The 12,928-nt window shown below is 40.4% G+C and overlaps 1 protein-coding gene across 5 annotated transcripts in view; it reads right to left on the reverse strand.

Annotated features, from left to right (window-relative positions):
* MLLT3 (MLLT3 super elongation complex subunit) overlaps window positions 1-12,928 on the reverse strand; it is a 238,592-nt gene that overhangs the window by 58,088 nt on the left and 167,576 nt on the right. For all 5 annotated transcript variants that reach the window (XM_044300983.1, XM_044300982.1, XM_044300981.1 and 2 more), the window contains one exon: window positions 267-342. In XM_044300983.1, coding sequence (XP_044156918.1) covers window positions 267-342 — 76 coding nt within the window. The remainder of the gene's footprint in view (window positions 1-266; window positions 343-12,928) is intronic.

The following is a 12,928-nucleotide window of genomic DNA, read 5'->3' on the forward strand; positions in this document are numbered from 1 at the left end:
TAGTGGAAATCCGTATCCTAATCTCCTACATCTACAGTCGAGGGAAAGTCAGGGAGCTTCCATACACATTAGATGGTCTAATGAAATGGGCTGGATTGGACAGCATATATTTAATGTGTATGGGCATCTGAAGTAGTCTGGACATCCCATCCATAATACCACTGGGCAGCATTATATTGGCAATATCATCGGTTACGGCAAAAATGGATAACATTCAAATATAGATAAGGATCGTTAGTCATTGCTATTCATTATTAGTTTAATACCTTGTCTGTGGTTATGAGGTGGTACCAAGCTGGAACTGGAACTGGAAGTAGAACTGGCTGGGCTAGGCTGTCCAGACTGTGAAGATTAAAATGAAGAAAACAAAGTTTAGGAATATATCAACTGCATCTTAGAAATAGGGCTTGTTTACACATCCACATTGACTTTTCCAGGAACATAAAAACAGACAAAGAAAAAGATCTGTTAAACAGATTGAAAGTCAGATACAAGCAAAATACCTTCCGTTTTATTCTGTCATCCATTGACTATAATGTTAACCACTTCTGGTCCGCTTGCTTACTATAAATGTCCGGGCAGTCCACACACACACACAAGAGAACACAGGGATGTTTTACTGTCAAAGACCTCTCTATCACTGTGTACACACCGCTCAAAGGGCACTGTATACAGATCAGGAAGCTGCAATGCTGTTTTCAGCTCCAGCCCTAGGGAGTCTGTGATCACTGCGCCTAGGCTATGTGCATGAGCTGCTGGGTATTAGCAGGCCCAGGTCAGCTCTGCAGTGCAGTGCTCTGATAGTCTTGTGTAATCTTTTTGGGGGCGTATTTCTCCTGTAACTAGAGATAATATGTCAGCCCCAGTTACAGAAGAAATCAGCAATATAAAAAAGGGAATGTTAAATGTCCTTCAAACGGTCTTGTATGACCTGACAGGGTACAAAAAGTGTACAAAATAAATAAAAAAATAAAGACAAAATAACAAATAATAAAAAAAGATGCCACCACATGCCATACTACTAGACCCGCCCCTGGTGATCACAAACTATATATCCCCCTATAACAAAATGACTGTTACGAAAGGGGACATAATTTAAAAACATTATTTTTGTTGCACTTTGTGCAATTTATATATATAAAAAAAGAGAAAACATTGTAAAAAACATTTTTTTACATTTTTCCCAGTTGGAAAAAATAAAAGCCAAAATAAAAAAAGACAAACAAAGCTTTGTGTATCACTGAAAAACATGCATAAATTCTTTATATAACCAAATGGAAAAAAAGGTTATGTCTTCCAAAGACACATGGACTAAAAACAAAAAATAAGACTGGTCAGAAAGGGGGTCTTTAACTGTTCAAAAAAAGAAAACATAATACATGTCTTATCACACTCCAGATTTATATATAATACACAAACTAAACACCACACCACAGGCCTTGCATAGATATACTCATATTAAGGACAGCGGACACCATCCCTTTCTTCTCTCCCTCCTTATCCCTTTTTATTTTACAGGTTCATTGATGCTGATATGATAAACTTAACCGTTATATGTGAAAGCCACACATTGCGTTTTGGATGCGGCAAAAATTAAAATGCATTAAAAAAACACATGAAGTTATTGCAACAACATACCTGCATTTATGGCGCAATTTCTTCCAGCAGGGGAAAACACACAGCAAACTTAAAATACCTTAATGTAATTCTATTTTGTAATCAATACAATTTAGTTTTGCTGTGTGTTTTCCCTTTGCTGGAGGAGAACGCTCCATAAATGCAGATATGTTGCTGCAATAACCACATGTGTTTTTTTTCTGCATCAAAAATGCGGCACAACCACAACGTGTGGCAGCACCCTTACAGCTTTATATACCGGTTTATTCAGAAGAGTTTCCCATTATTGGCATTACCACTGTATCATCACTGACCTATTGTTATCGCGATACCCTTTTTCTTGTAAAAAAAAAAGTTAAATATTAAAAACCAAAACATAAATCTCCATTGTTTCATGTATCTGTTATTTGTGGCAGAAAGAAAAGCAGAAATCTAATGGAGTGGGACCTAAGGGTGGAATTTATTTTTTATATCTCCTGCGCTGTTGGAGGATGAGTCCGTTTGTGCACCAAGACTGAAATCTTCAGCAGCTCAGAGAAAACTGGCATAAAAGAAGATAAATGTGCACTGCATGTTGGCCCCCTCCCTTCCAGGAAAGTGGCAAAAGTGGATAAAAATCTTCATGAGTCTAGATTTAGGTGCCATGGCATTTAAAAAAATCACAAACATGGGGTTTGCTACTTTTTATGCCAGAAAACAGGCGTAGCTTGAATGTTAAGTTCCTCGAAAGCACCAATTTTAACCTAAACTGTTTTTGTGTTCCTCTGACCAAAAAGAATAACAGAAAAATCTTTGCAGATGTTAAAGCTTAAATGAAGAGATACCCCCTTCAAGTTCATTAGATCAGTGTGCCTCAAAGCTATTCAACTCCCTCAGAACTGGTAAAGAAGGTCGAAGCTTGATTGGAGAGTGCCATAGCTGAAGGATCTCAGATAGCAATGGCAAACTCCACAAAAGACTATCTGTAAAGAATAAATCAAGGCAACTGGACGTACTGTAGATTTCTTGAAAACGTTTCACTCGTTCTTCCAACAAGCTCTCTCAATTCTGACATTCAATGTAACATTTCTGTTACATGTCTGCCATGTGTGAATATACCTTTACACAGATGATGTAAGCATGTATGTATGTTCTGATGTCCTCTATATCCATTCTTCCCATTTCTCCCAAAAACGGTGTAAAGACATAGGGGTTAGGGACAGCAATACTTAACAAGTGACGGGCAGACAGGAGTTTACAGTTAGGTCTGTCAGCTAGTCTCAGGAATATTTTCATTAGGATTACATTGACAGTAAATCCAGCAGAAGTCTAGAGGCTGCAAGTAACGTGGAAGTAGTGAAAAGCCCTAGAGCTTAGCTGCATCTTTCTGCACATACACTACATAAGCCTAACAGTTGCTGCACCCTGTAAATCAATCCATTGTTACTGTTCATAATGAGCCGGCAGATTTACAGCCTTCCACAGCCTTTTTCTCACAATTAGAAAGATGCTGACTTTGTAGCTGAATGAGATGCTTAAATTTCCAGCCGTTAGGGTATTTCCAGATGAGACATATTTGGAAGCGAAAAATCTGACACTATAAAGGGTGAAATCTGAAACAGAAATTCACATTATACAGATTACAAGTCAAGTTATGAACATTTTTATTAAGGCATCTTTCACACTACCATTTTATTTTATTTTTTTCGTTTTGCGGGCCGTTTTTTGCGCTTTTTTGCATTTCTTTAAATGGGTCCGCGAAAAAAAAGTAATGTACTCCGTATGCATTCCGTTTCCATATCTCCGTTACGTGCAAAGATAGAACATGTCCTATATTTGGCCGCAAATCACGTTCCGTGGCTCCATTCTGAATGGAAAAGGATCCGCTCAGAATGCATCAGTTTGCCATCGTTCTGTTACCATTCCGCTCCGGAGACGGACACCAAAACGGTGTCCGTCTCCGGAGCGGAATGGTAACAGAACGATGGCAAACTGATGCATTCTGAGCGGATCCTTTTCCATTCAGAATGCATTAGGGCAAAGCTGAACGGATCTCACAAACTGAAAGCCAAAACGCGAGTGTGAAAGTAGCCTTACAGGTGAAACTCGAAAAATAAGAATATTGTGCAAAGTTAATTTCAGTAATTCAACTTAAAAGGTGAAACTAACATATGAGAAGACTTATTACATGCAAAGCGAGATATTTCAAGCCTTTATTTGGTATAATTTGGATGATTATTACTTACAGCTTATGAAACCCCAAAGTCACAATTTTGAGGATAGCCTTTGCTCAGGGGGTATGGATTAATTAGCTGACTAGAGTGTGATACTTTGAGCCTAGAATATTGAGCCTTTTCACAATATTCAAATTTTAAATTGCATTACTAAAATAAATGAACTTTTGCACGATATTAAAAATTTGTGAGTTTCACCTGTACTTACTTCAGATTCTGGAAGAGGGATTGTCCCAAAAAGACCTCCCCTGTCCATATGCCCAATTGGGGAGAAGAGGCCCACTCAGGACCCTTCCTCTATGAGCCAGAACAGAGAGCCACTTATCCGAACAGCAGCCATGAAATGCCTTGGCCACAGCTTCTCCCAGCAAAGTCAGCTGTGGGCTGGGGTTGTCAGGAGTGAGATTTCAGATTTCTCCAATTAAGCAGAGCTTGATACAGCGCTTGGATTTCTCTAATGGTAGAGGTAGTGTTCATTTCTTGGAGGTGAATGTGTAATGCCAGTGTCTAAATTTCGTAAATGGCTGAATCTACTGATTTTTGGATGCATGAACATTCCAAAGGGTACTTTCACACTAGCGTTATTCTTTTCGGGCATTGAGTTCAGTCCGAGGGGCTCAATACCGGAAAATAACTGATCAGTTTTATCCCTATGCATTCTGAATGGAGAGTAATCCGTTCAGAATGCATCAGGATGTCTTCAGTTCAGTCTTTTTGCCTTTTCAGGACGGAGATAATACCACAGCATGCTACAGTTTTATCTCCGTCCAAAATTCCGGAACACTTGCCAGAATGGCGGATCCGTCATTTTCTTCCATTGAAATGCATTACTGCCGGATACGCCCCCCAAGTGTTCCGGCAAAACGGATCCGGCATTGCGGTTTGTTGCAGACATTTCTGCAGCTGCTTATCTGTTCCATACATCAGATTGTGGCCGTTTCTGCAGCATGTGCAAAAATGTGCAAAAAAAATAAATGCCGGATCCGTTTTTCCAGATGACAAAGGATCCAGCATTTCAATGCAGTTGTCATATGGATCAGGATCCTGATCCGTCTGACAAATGCCATCAGTTTACATACGTTCTGACGGATCCGGCAGGCAGTTCCGGTGATGGAACTGCCTGCCGAATCCTCTGCCGCAAGTGTGAAAGTACCCATAGTTACCCAGAAGTAATGGCATCATCAAATTCGATAAAATCTGTTTTATGGAACCTCTGCCCAATAATCAATCGTAGAAGCGAGTTAAAGTCTTGCGTTTATTTTGATTAGACATGAAAACATAAAGTCTACCTAAAAAAGTCTAGCACTCACAGAGCTCTCGTGTCATGTGAAAGATACCTTTCATGGTCTGGAAAGGTCACTTCAGAATGTAAACATCTCTTTAAATACAGAGTGGTTTGCTGATCCTAATAATTTGGTGGGTGTTCACTTCAACCACATAACAGTGCCATTATGTGTGGAGGCAGACACAGGATTACAGATGAAAACAGGATAGCCAAGGGCCAATATCCTGACTCTAAGAACCCTTATGCAATATTGTACAAATAACAAGGCGATGGGTTCATGTAGGAGAACAGTTGATTTTGTGTTTTAAAGAAGAGTGCCCCTAGGGTGTCAGCTGTACAGCTACATAAGTGTCCGTCGAGTTCCATACTAAGGAGCAGCAGGCATGCCATGGGCTTCATTAAAGCGCAGGTATATGAAGATACAGTACAGGACATTAGATTTCTATGGGCAATGTATTACAGCTCCAAATGACTTGTGTGGGTTCTAACAGTGTTTTACAATATATTTTTCTGCACTGCAATGGATCTATCTGCTTGTCCACCTCAGCATTGCATTTTCCTATTTCTGTTCCATCACAGGAACAAAAAAAAATGGGAAAAAAAAACAGCCTTCAGTTTCATCACAGTTTATTTGAACTGAGCTCAGTTTTAATCAGTTCTGCCATTACTGTTGACCAGAAAACAAAAGTGCTGTCTACTACATGTTTTTTTGTCAAAAATCAAGGAACTATGACAAAATGGAGCTTCCAGGTTTTTTTCCCCCAACAATGAAAATAATGAATGACATAAATAGGTGTAACATTGTATGTCACTTAATCCATTTAACGGATCAGTTTTTTTTCCAGTCTTTCTGTTCCTCTAATAGAATAGAAATAAGGAAAAAACTGTGATGTGAACAAGCCCTAAACTGTTTGGGAAATGCTGCCAGTTTTTCAAAGTTCCCTTTGATGTCAATGATAAAAAACTACCTTGACAGCCTTCAAAAGAAAAAAATAGATTTTTATACAAGCCTCAGTTCAATAAAAAGAAACGGGATCGATCGGTGTGAATATGGCCTTTCAACAGTTCCTGTGATATCTGTTTTCAGGAAAATATGTGAATATGTAAATATGAAAGAGGTTTTCATCCTTCCCCTCACATCATTGTGTATCTAGGCAGATTTTATATTGATGACGCCAAAATGCAGATTTAAAATAATAAAAACATGTTATTTTCAGAGAGAAAAGAATTGATGAAAAAGACAGCCGACATCTGTCATCAGATTTGTACCTATGAAACCGTCTGACCTGTTACATGTGTACTTGGCAGCTGAAGACATCTGTGTTGGTCCCATGTTCCTATGTGCCCGCATTGCTGAGAAAAATGAAGTTTAAATATATGCAAATGAGCTTCTAGGAGCAATGGGGGCGTTATTACTCCTAGAGACTCTGCTCTCTCTGCAACTGCTGCACCCTCTCCACTTTTATTGACAGGGTCAGGTGTGATGATGTTTTCACTGCCTGGCCCTGCAGTTGCAGAAAAGCGTTGCTCCTAGAGCACCCTCTATTAAAGAGAGTTTTGGAGGCTGTAAACCTAATTTAATTTTCTCAATATATTCGTTAATTGGCCAGACATGCTCCACTTACAATGAGATGCAAAAGTTTGGGCAACCTTGTTAATCGTCATGATTTTCCTGTATAAATCGTTGGTTGTTACGATAAAAAATGTCAGTTAAAGGGGTTGTCCGAGTTATGAAAAAAAAATATATAGCACTGAAAATCTGATAGGCAGCAATATATAACTAAGCTAAGCAAGTTGTATGCAAAATAAATATATTTATTTCCTCATTTCCCTGGTTCTTTTCTGGCCCTTTGTTTACATGCAATAAAAACAATCTCTGCCCCTCCCCCTGCTGCTCTGCTAAGGGAGTGAATACAAGAGCTGCCCTGAGTGACATGTCTGCCTGCTGGGAGACTCTGCAGCATGTTGTAAGTGTAGAACCACAAGTCCCAGCTGTATAATGACACTGCTAATACACACAGGATCTTCCCCCTACCTTCTTGTGCAATGCTTTCTCTAGTCCTTCAGCTCCTGTGCCCAGAATTGTCACTGCCTGCTAGATGCCTGCCTTCAGTCTGTGCAGCTGAAGGGGTTAAGAATCCTAGCAGAGAGCATAGTGAAGGGGGCGTGGCCAGCACAGTGACGTCTCGTTTACAGGCTTGTAAACGACCTTTATCAGAGCAGGGAGACAAGCTGACATCACAGGTCATGTGGCCCTCAGTGAAATCTGAGAAACCAGGCACTGCAGATAAAGTGAGTGAATTGGAAAGCTGTTACATTTGCCTAGTTAGGAACATAGAAAGAACAAAAAAATAACTCGGACAACCCCTTTAAATATATCATATAGGAGACACACACAGTGATATTTGAGAAGTGAAATGAAGTTTATTGGATTTACAGAAAGTGTGCCATAATTGTTTAAACAAAATTAGGCAGGTGCATAAATTTGGGCACTGTTGTCATTTTATTGATTTCAAACCCTTTAGAACCAATTATTGGAACTCAAATTGGCTTGGTAAGCTCAGTGACCCCTGACCTACATACACAGGTGAATCCAATTATGAGAAAGAGTATTTAAGAGGGTCAATTGTAAGTTTTCCTCCTCTTAATTTTCTCTGAAGAGTAGCAACATGGGGGTCTCAAAACAACTCTCAAATGACCTGAAGACAAAGATTGTTCACCATCATGGTTTAGGGGAAGGATACAGAAAGCTGTCTCAGAGATTTCAGCTGTCTGTTTCCACAGTTAGGAACCTATTGAGGAAATGGAAGACCACAGGCTCAGTTCAAGTTAAGGCTCGAAGTGGCAGACCAAGAAAAATCTCAGATAGACAGAAGCGACGAATGGTGAGAACAGTCAGAGTCAGCCCACAGACCAGCACCAAAGACCTACAACATCATCTTGCTGCAGATGGAGTCACTGTGCATCGTTCAACCATTCGGCGCACTTTACACAAGGAGATGCTGTATGCGAGAGTGATGCAGAGGAAGCCTTTTCTCCGCCCACAGCACAAAAAGTGCTGCTTGAGGTGGGCTAAAGCACATTTGGACAAGCCAGCTTCATTTTGGAATAAGGTGCTGTGGACTGATGAAAAACACCTGCTACCTACAGTAAAATATGGTGGTGGTTTCACCATGCTGTGGGGCTGTGTGGCCAGTGCAGGGACTGGGAATCTTGTCAAAGTTGAGGGACGCATGGATTCCACTCAGTATCAGCAGATTCTGGAGACCAATGTCCAGGAATCAGTGACAAAGCTGAAGCTGCGCCGGGGCTGGATCTTTTAACAAGACAACAACCCTAAACACTGCTCAAAATCCACTAAGGCATTTATGCAGAGGAACAAGTACAACGTTCTGGAATGGCCATCTCAGTCCCCAGACCTGAATATAATTGAAAATCTGTGGTGTGACTTAAAGAGAGCTGTCCATGCTCTGAAGCCATCAAACCTGAATGAACTAAAAGATGTTTTGTAAAGAGGAATGGTCCAAAATACCTTCAACCAGAATCCAGACTCTCATTGGAACCTACAGGAAGCGTTTAGAGGCTGCAATTTCTGCAAAAGGAGGATCTACTAAATATTGATTTCATTTCTTTTTTGTGGTGCCCAAATTTATGCACCTGCCTAATTTTGTTTAAACAATTATAGCACACTTTCTGTAAATCCAATAAACTGCATTTCACTTCTCAAATATCACTGTGTGTGTCTCCTATATGATATATTTAACTGACATTTTTTTTCGTAACAACCAACGATTTATACAGGAAAATCATGACGATTAACAAGGTTGCCCAAACTTTCGCATCCCACTGTAATTTACATCTTGTACACATAGAGAGATTGGGAAAAAAAACTTCACTAACCAGGCCATAACTAGTAAAACAATTGTATTTAAAGAGAACAGCTACACTTAATTTTTAATATACAATTACAGTAGACATTTACAATTGCTGTCAGACACAAAAACCATAACCGAATAGAGGTCTGAAAAGAACAATGTTGTTTTTAGAATGTCTCTCCCTAATTATAGGCTCTGTCAAACCTCCCCTGGATTTACAATACATATTCTTTGCTATAAATAAAATAAATGGGACAGACTGTGAAGTTCTTTTATACAGAGAATGGCCTAAGGCCATGTTTTTCCAGAGACAAAGACGGTTAGAAGTTCCCCAGTCAGTGCTGCATGGCTAGATTATCAAGAATCTAAGATGACTTCAAGGCAAAGAAACGTCAGCATTCCCCATGAACTGGGTGCAAGGCGAATTATTGCTAAAACTAAACTGAAGAGAATATTACATTGTCTTGGATGCTGAAGTGACTATGCTGTAATGCATTCTTCTGGTTGTTAGGACAGGTTTACTAAACACCAGTATTAATAACTTGACTGCTAGGCTCAATACCACAAATCAAAGCAAAGGCCAGCCAGGTGTCAACCATCGACATGAAGATCATCAAACCAAAGAAAGTGTGAAACAGATCCTGAGGAACTGCTTACCACCTGCACTCACTGAAACAGACTCCATGAATAAAGAAAGGAGCAAACAGACAACTACCAAATGTCCAATTAAGAAAAACTGCATCGGTAAATCATAAATAACATCATATATAGCATAGTTATATGTGATTATTGCATACTTTTCAGTACTTATAAGAAATCTTACATTTGCCATACACAAAGAGTTTATTTGATTTTATTTTGACAATTTTTTTTGTACGCTGGGTATATATGTCTGTGAAGGTTCTCATTTATCCAGGTCATGGTATATATCTGTAAAGAATAAATCAAGGCAACTGGACTTACTGTAGATTTCTTGAAAACGTTTCACTCGTTCTTCCAACGAGCTTTCTCAATTCTGAGTGACTGTACAAAAATTCTGGGAATAAATATGTAACTGAATCCTGGGTATATAGTTTGTTAATGTTAACCATTAAAGCGGGTATGCCATGTTCTATGTAATAAATCAAAATTACACATTACATAGTACATGACAACCTCTTTCTTAGGGTCCATTCACATATCCGTAGTGTTTTGCGGATCCGCAATACACCCGGCTGGCACCCCCATAGAACTGCCTATTCTTGTCCGCAACTGCGGACAATAATAGAACATTTCCATTTTTTTAGGGAGCCGCGGACCTGAAGATCAGGGCTGCGCTCTGGAAATGCGGATGCGGACACCACACTGTGTGCTGTCTGCATCTCTTCCGGCCCCATAGACAATGAATGGGTCCGGATTCGTTCCGCAACATTGCAGAACGAACCAGGACACATTCTACGGACGTGTGAATGGACCCTAACAAAGCTAGAACTTGCCTTGTCCCTCACATGGAACCATAGATCTACCCGTTTACTGCTTCAATTGCTCTGCTAAATTTATTTCAGGCTGGCAGCTCAGGGTGCCTGTGTCCTTTCTACTGTGACTCTCTCCCCTTTTACAGTTCAGGGGGCGTGCCCATTCTGTGGCAGCTCTCTCCGCATAAATGCCGCAGCTTTTAACAGAAGATATAGCTGGTGACAGTTGAAGATTCAAACTGAGTGCGTGAGACAAGAACAAACAGCAGGTGGAGCTATTCAGAAACGTTATTGAACAGCTCAGCTTAGTTATACTAATTTTTTTAAATAAAGTTTTCAGATCCTGGCGCTGGTTTGAAAAATGTGGAATACTTTTCTTCTTATTTCTATTTACTACTCACTGAGACGGCTGCACATGCTCAGTTTAACCCTTCCGCTGCCTCCTGAGCTGTGATAGGGAGAGCATGGACACGCCCCCTTATCTGCAGCAGAAAAGACACTCCCCTTGAGCGGTCAGCTTGATATAAATGTAGCAGAGCAATGAATGGGCAGATCTCTGGATCCATGTGAGGTACAGGGCTGGTTCTAGCTTTGTTAGAAAGAGATTGCCATGTACTGTATGATGTCTGATTTTCATTTTTTTTTATTAGTCTTTGTGCTCCAAGGGCAGGCTCAGGCCACCCTAACTCCTTCTGCTTCCTCTTTCAGCCCCTCCTTCTCCTTCATGATTTAAACGGTCAGAATTCTGCACAGTCATCTCACCTGCCTCTGTCAATCAAGCAGACAGAGTCTGGCAGAGGAAATCGGCAGAGCAAAGGTGCACAGCATGGTTTGGTGCCCACCCTTGGTGCACTTAACTTCTTATTTGCATATGGATTAAAAATACTTTTTTTCTAGAATGAACCAATGGATCACTAAGTGATAAGTATCATTCTGCTGGGCTGTGTATGATTTAGGCTACTTTCACACTAGCGTTTTTGCTGGATCCAGCAGGGTTCAGCAAAAACGCCTCCGTTACTGACAATACAACCATCTGCACCTGTTATGAACGGATCCGGTTGTATTATCTTTAACATAGCCAAGACGGATCAGTCATGAACTCCATTGAAAGTCAGTGGGGGACGGATTTTCTATTGTGGCAGATTGTGTCAGAGAAAACGGATCCGTTGACTTGCATTGTGGGTCATGACAGATCCGTCTTGCTCTGCATCCTGGGATGGAAAGCAAACCGCAGCATTTTGCGGTTTGCTCTCCGGTATGAGAATTGAACAGAATGCATTTTGGAGAATTCTGTTCCGTTTCGTTTTGTCCCCATTGACAATGAATGGGGACAAAACTGAAGCGTTTTTTCCCGGTATTGAGACCCTATGACGGATAACAATACCGGAAAATATTAACGCTAGTGTGAAAGTAGCGTTAACTGTGAATCTTCTGGTGACATATTCCTTTTAAAATAATAACATGAGAACAATGGTGAAGGTTCGGATGCCGATCCGAAGTACCCTTCATTGCTCATGCTGAAGATAGGTAGGATCCTACAGCTTATGAGAGATCGGGAATACGGTGTCCGACAACATGTTTTCTCCTTCTGCAGGGCACGGGTAAATGTATTAGGAAGTCTTTTTTTATATCTGTTTTGTTCTAATTGTTCTTTAATGGACCTAAGGAACCTACCTATAAGGATGCCTTCACATCCAGCAAAATTCTGAAACTGAAAATCAGTTCCATTCATTTGTATGGGCAGCAGGCACATGGATTTCTGCAAGCCCAATTCAGGTAAATTAAACTGATATTCAGTTGTGGGATTTTCTGCAACAAAATCTGCAGCGTGTGAAGGCACCCCGAGGGGCCACTTTTTTTTATATTTATGCATCTAATTTATGATGGGGTGCATGCCTTGTCATATATCAGACACAACTCCCAGCAGTTCATGCGCCAAAACAGAAATGTACAGCCGAAATAAGAGAATGAATATAAATTTGCGGCTACCCCCTTCCTTGCCTTCGTCATGCCCCCTTTCTGAAAAGTGGTGAGGGTGGTGTAAAACAGACACTTGCGACAATATTTTTTCCTTGTTTTTGTGTTCGGTGGGGGTCCTAGTGCCAGGAACCATACCAATCTAATACTTATCCCTGATCTTGTGGATAGGGGATAACTTGTCATGACTGGAATATCCCTTTAATTCCTGATCATTGCCCACTCATTAGTTGCATTTACATGCAGCAATCATCAATGCTGTACAGGGATGAATGATCATTACTACCATAATTCGCTCCCATACGGTAAAATGACCTCAGTGTGAACACACTGACCGCTCATTTCTACATCTTGCCTGTGATCTTATAACCTGTTGTGGCCAGTTATAACTAAAGAAGAATTCCCACTAAGATAGTTATCGTCTGGCTGGCTAGACCTGCAGCAGGTGTATCACCGTGCCCCAGCTGAATGATGAATCTGGTGCAGGCATAGACAATTTTCTATACC

This window comes from Bufo gargarizans, chromosome 7 (genome assembly GCF_014858855.1).
Source record: "Bufo gargarizans isolate SCDJY-AF-19 chromosome 7, ASM1485885v1, whole genome shotgun sequence".
Lineage (NCBI taxonomy): Eukaryota > Metazoa > Chordata > Amphibia > Anura > Bufonidae > Bufo > Bufo gargarizans.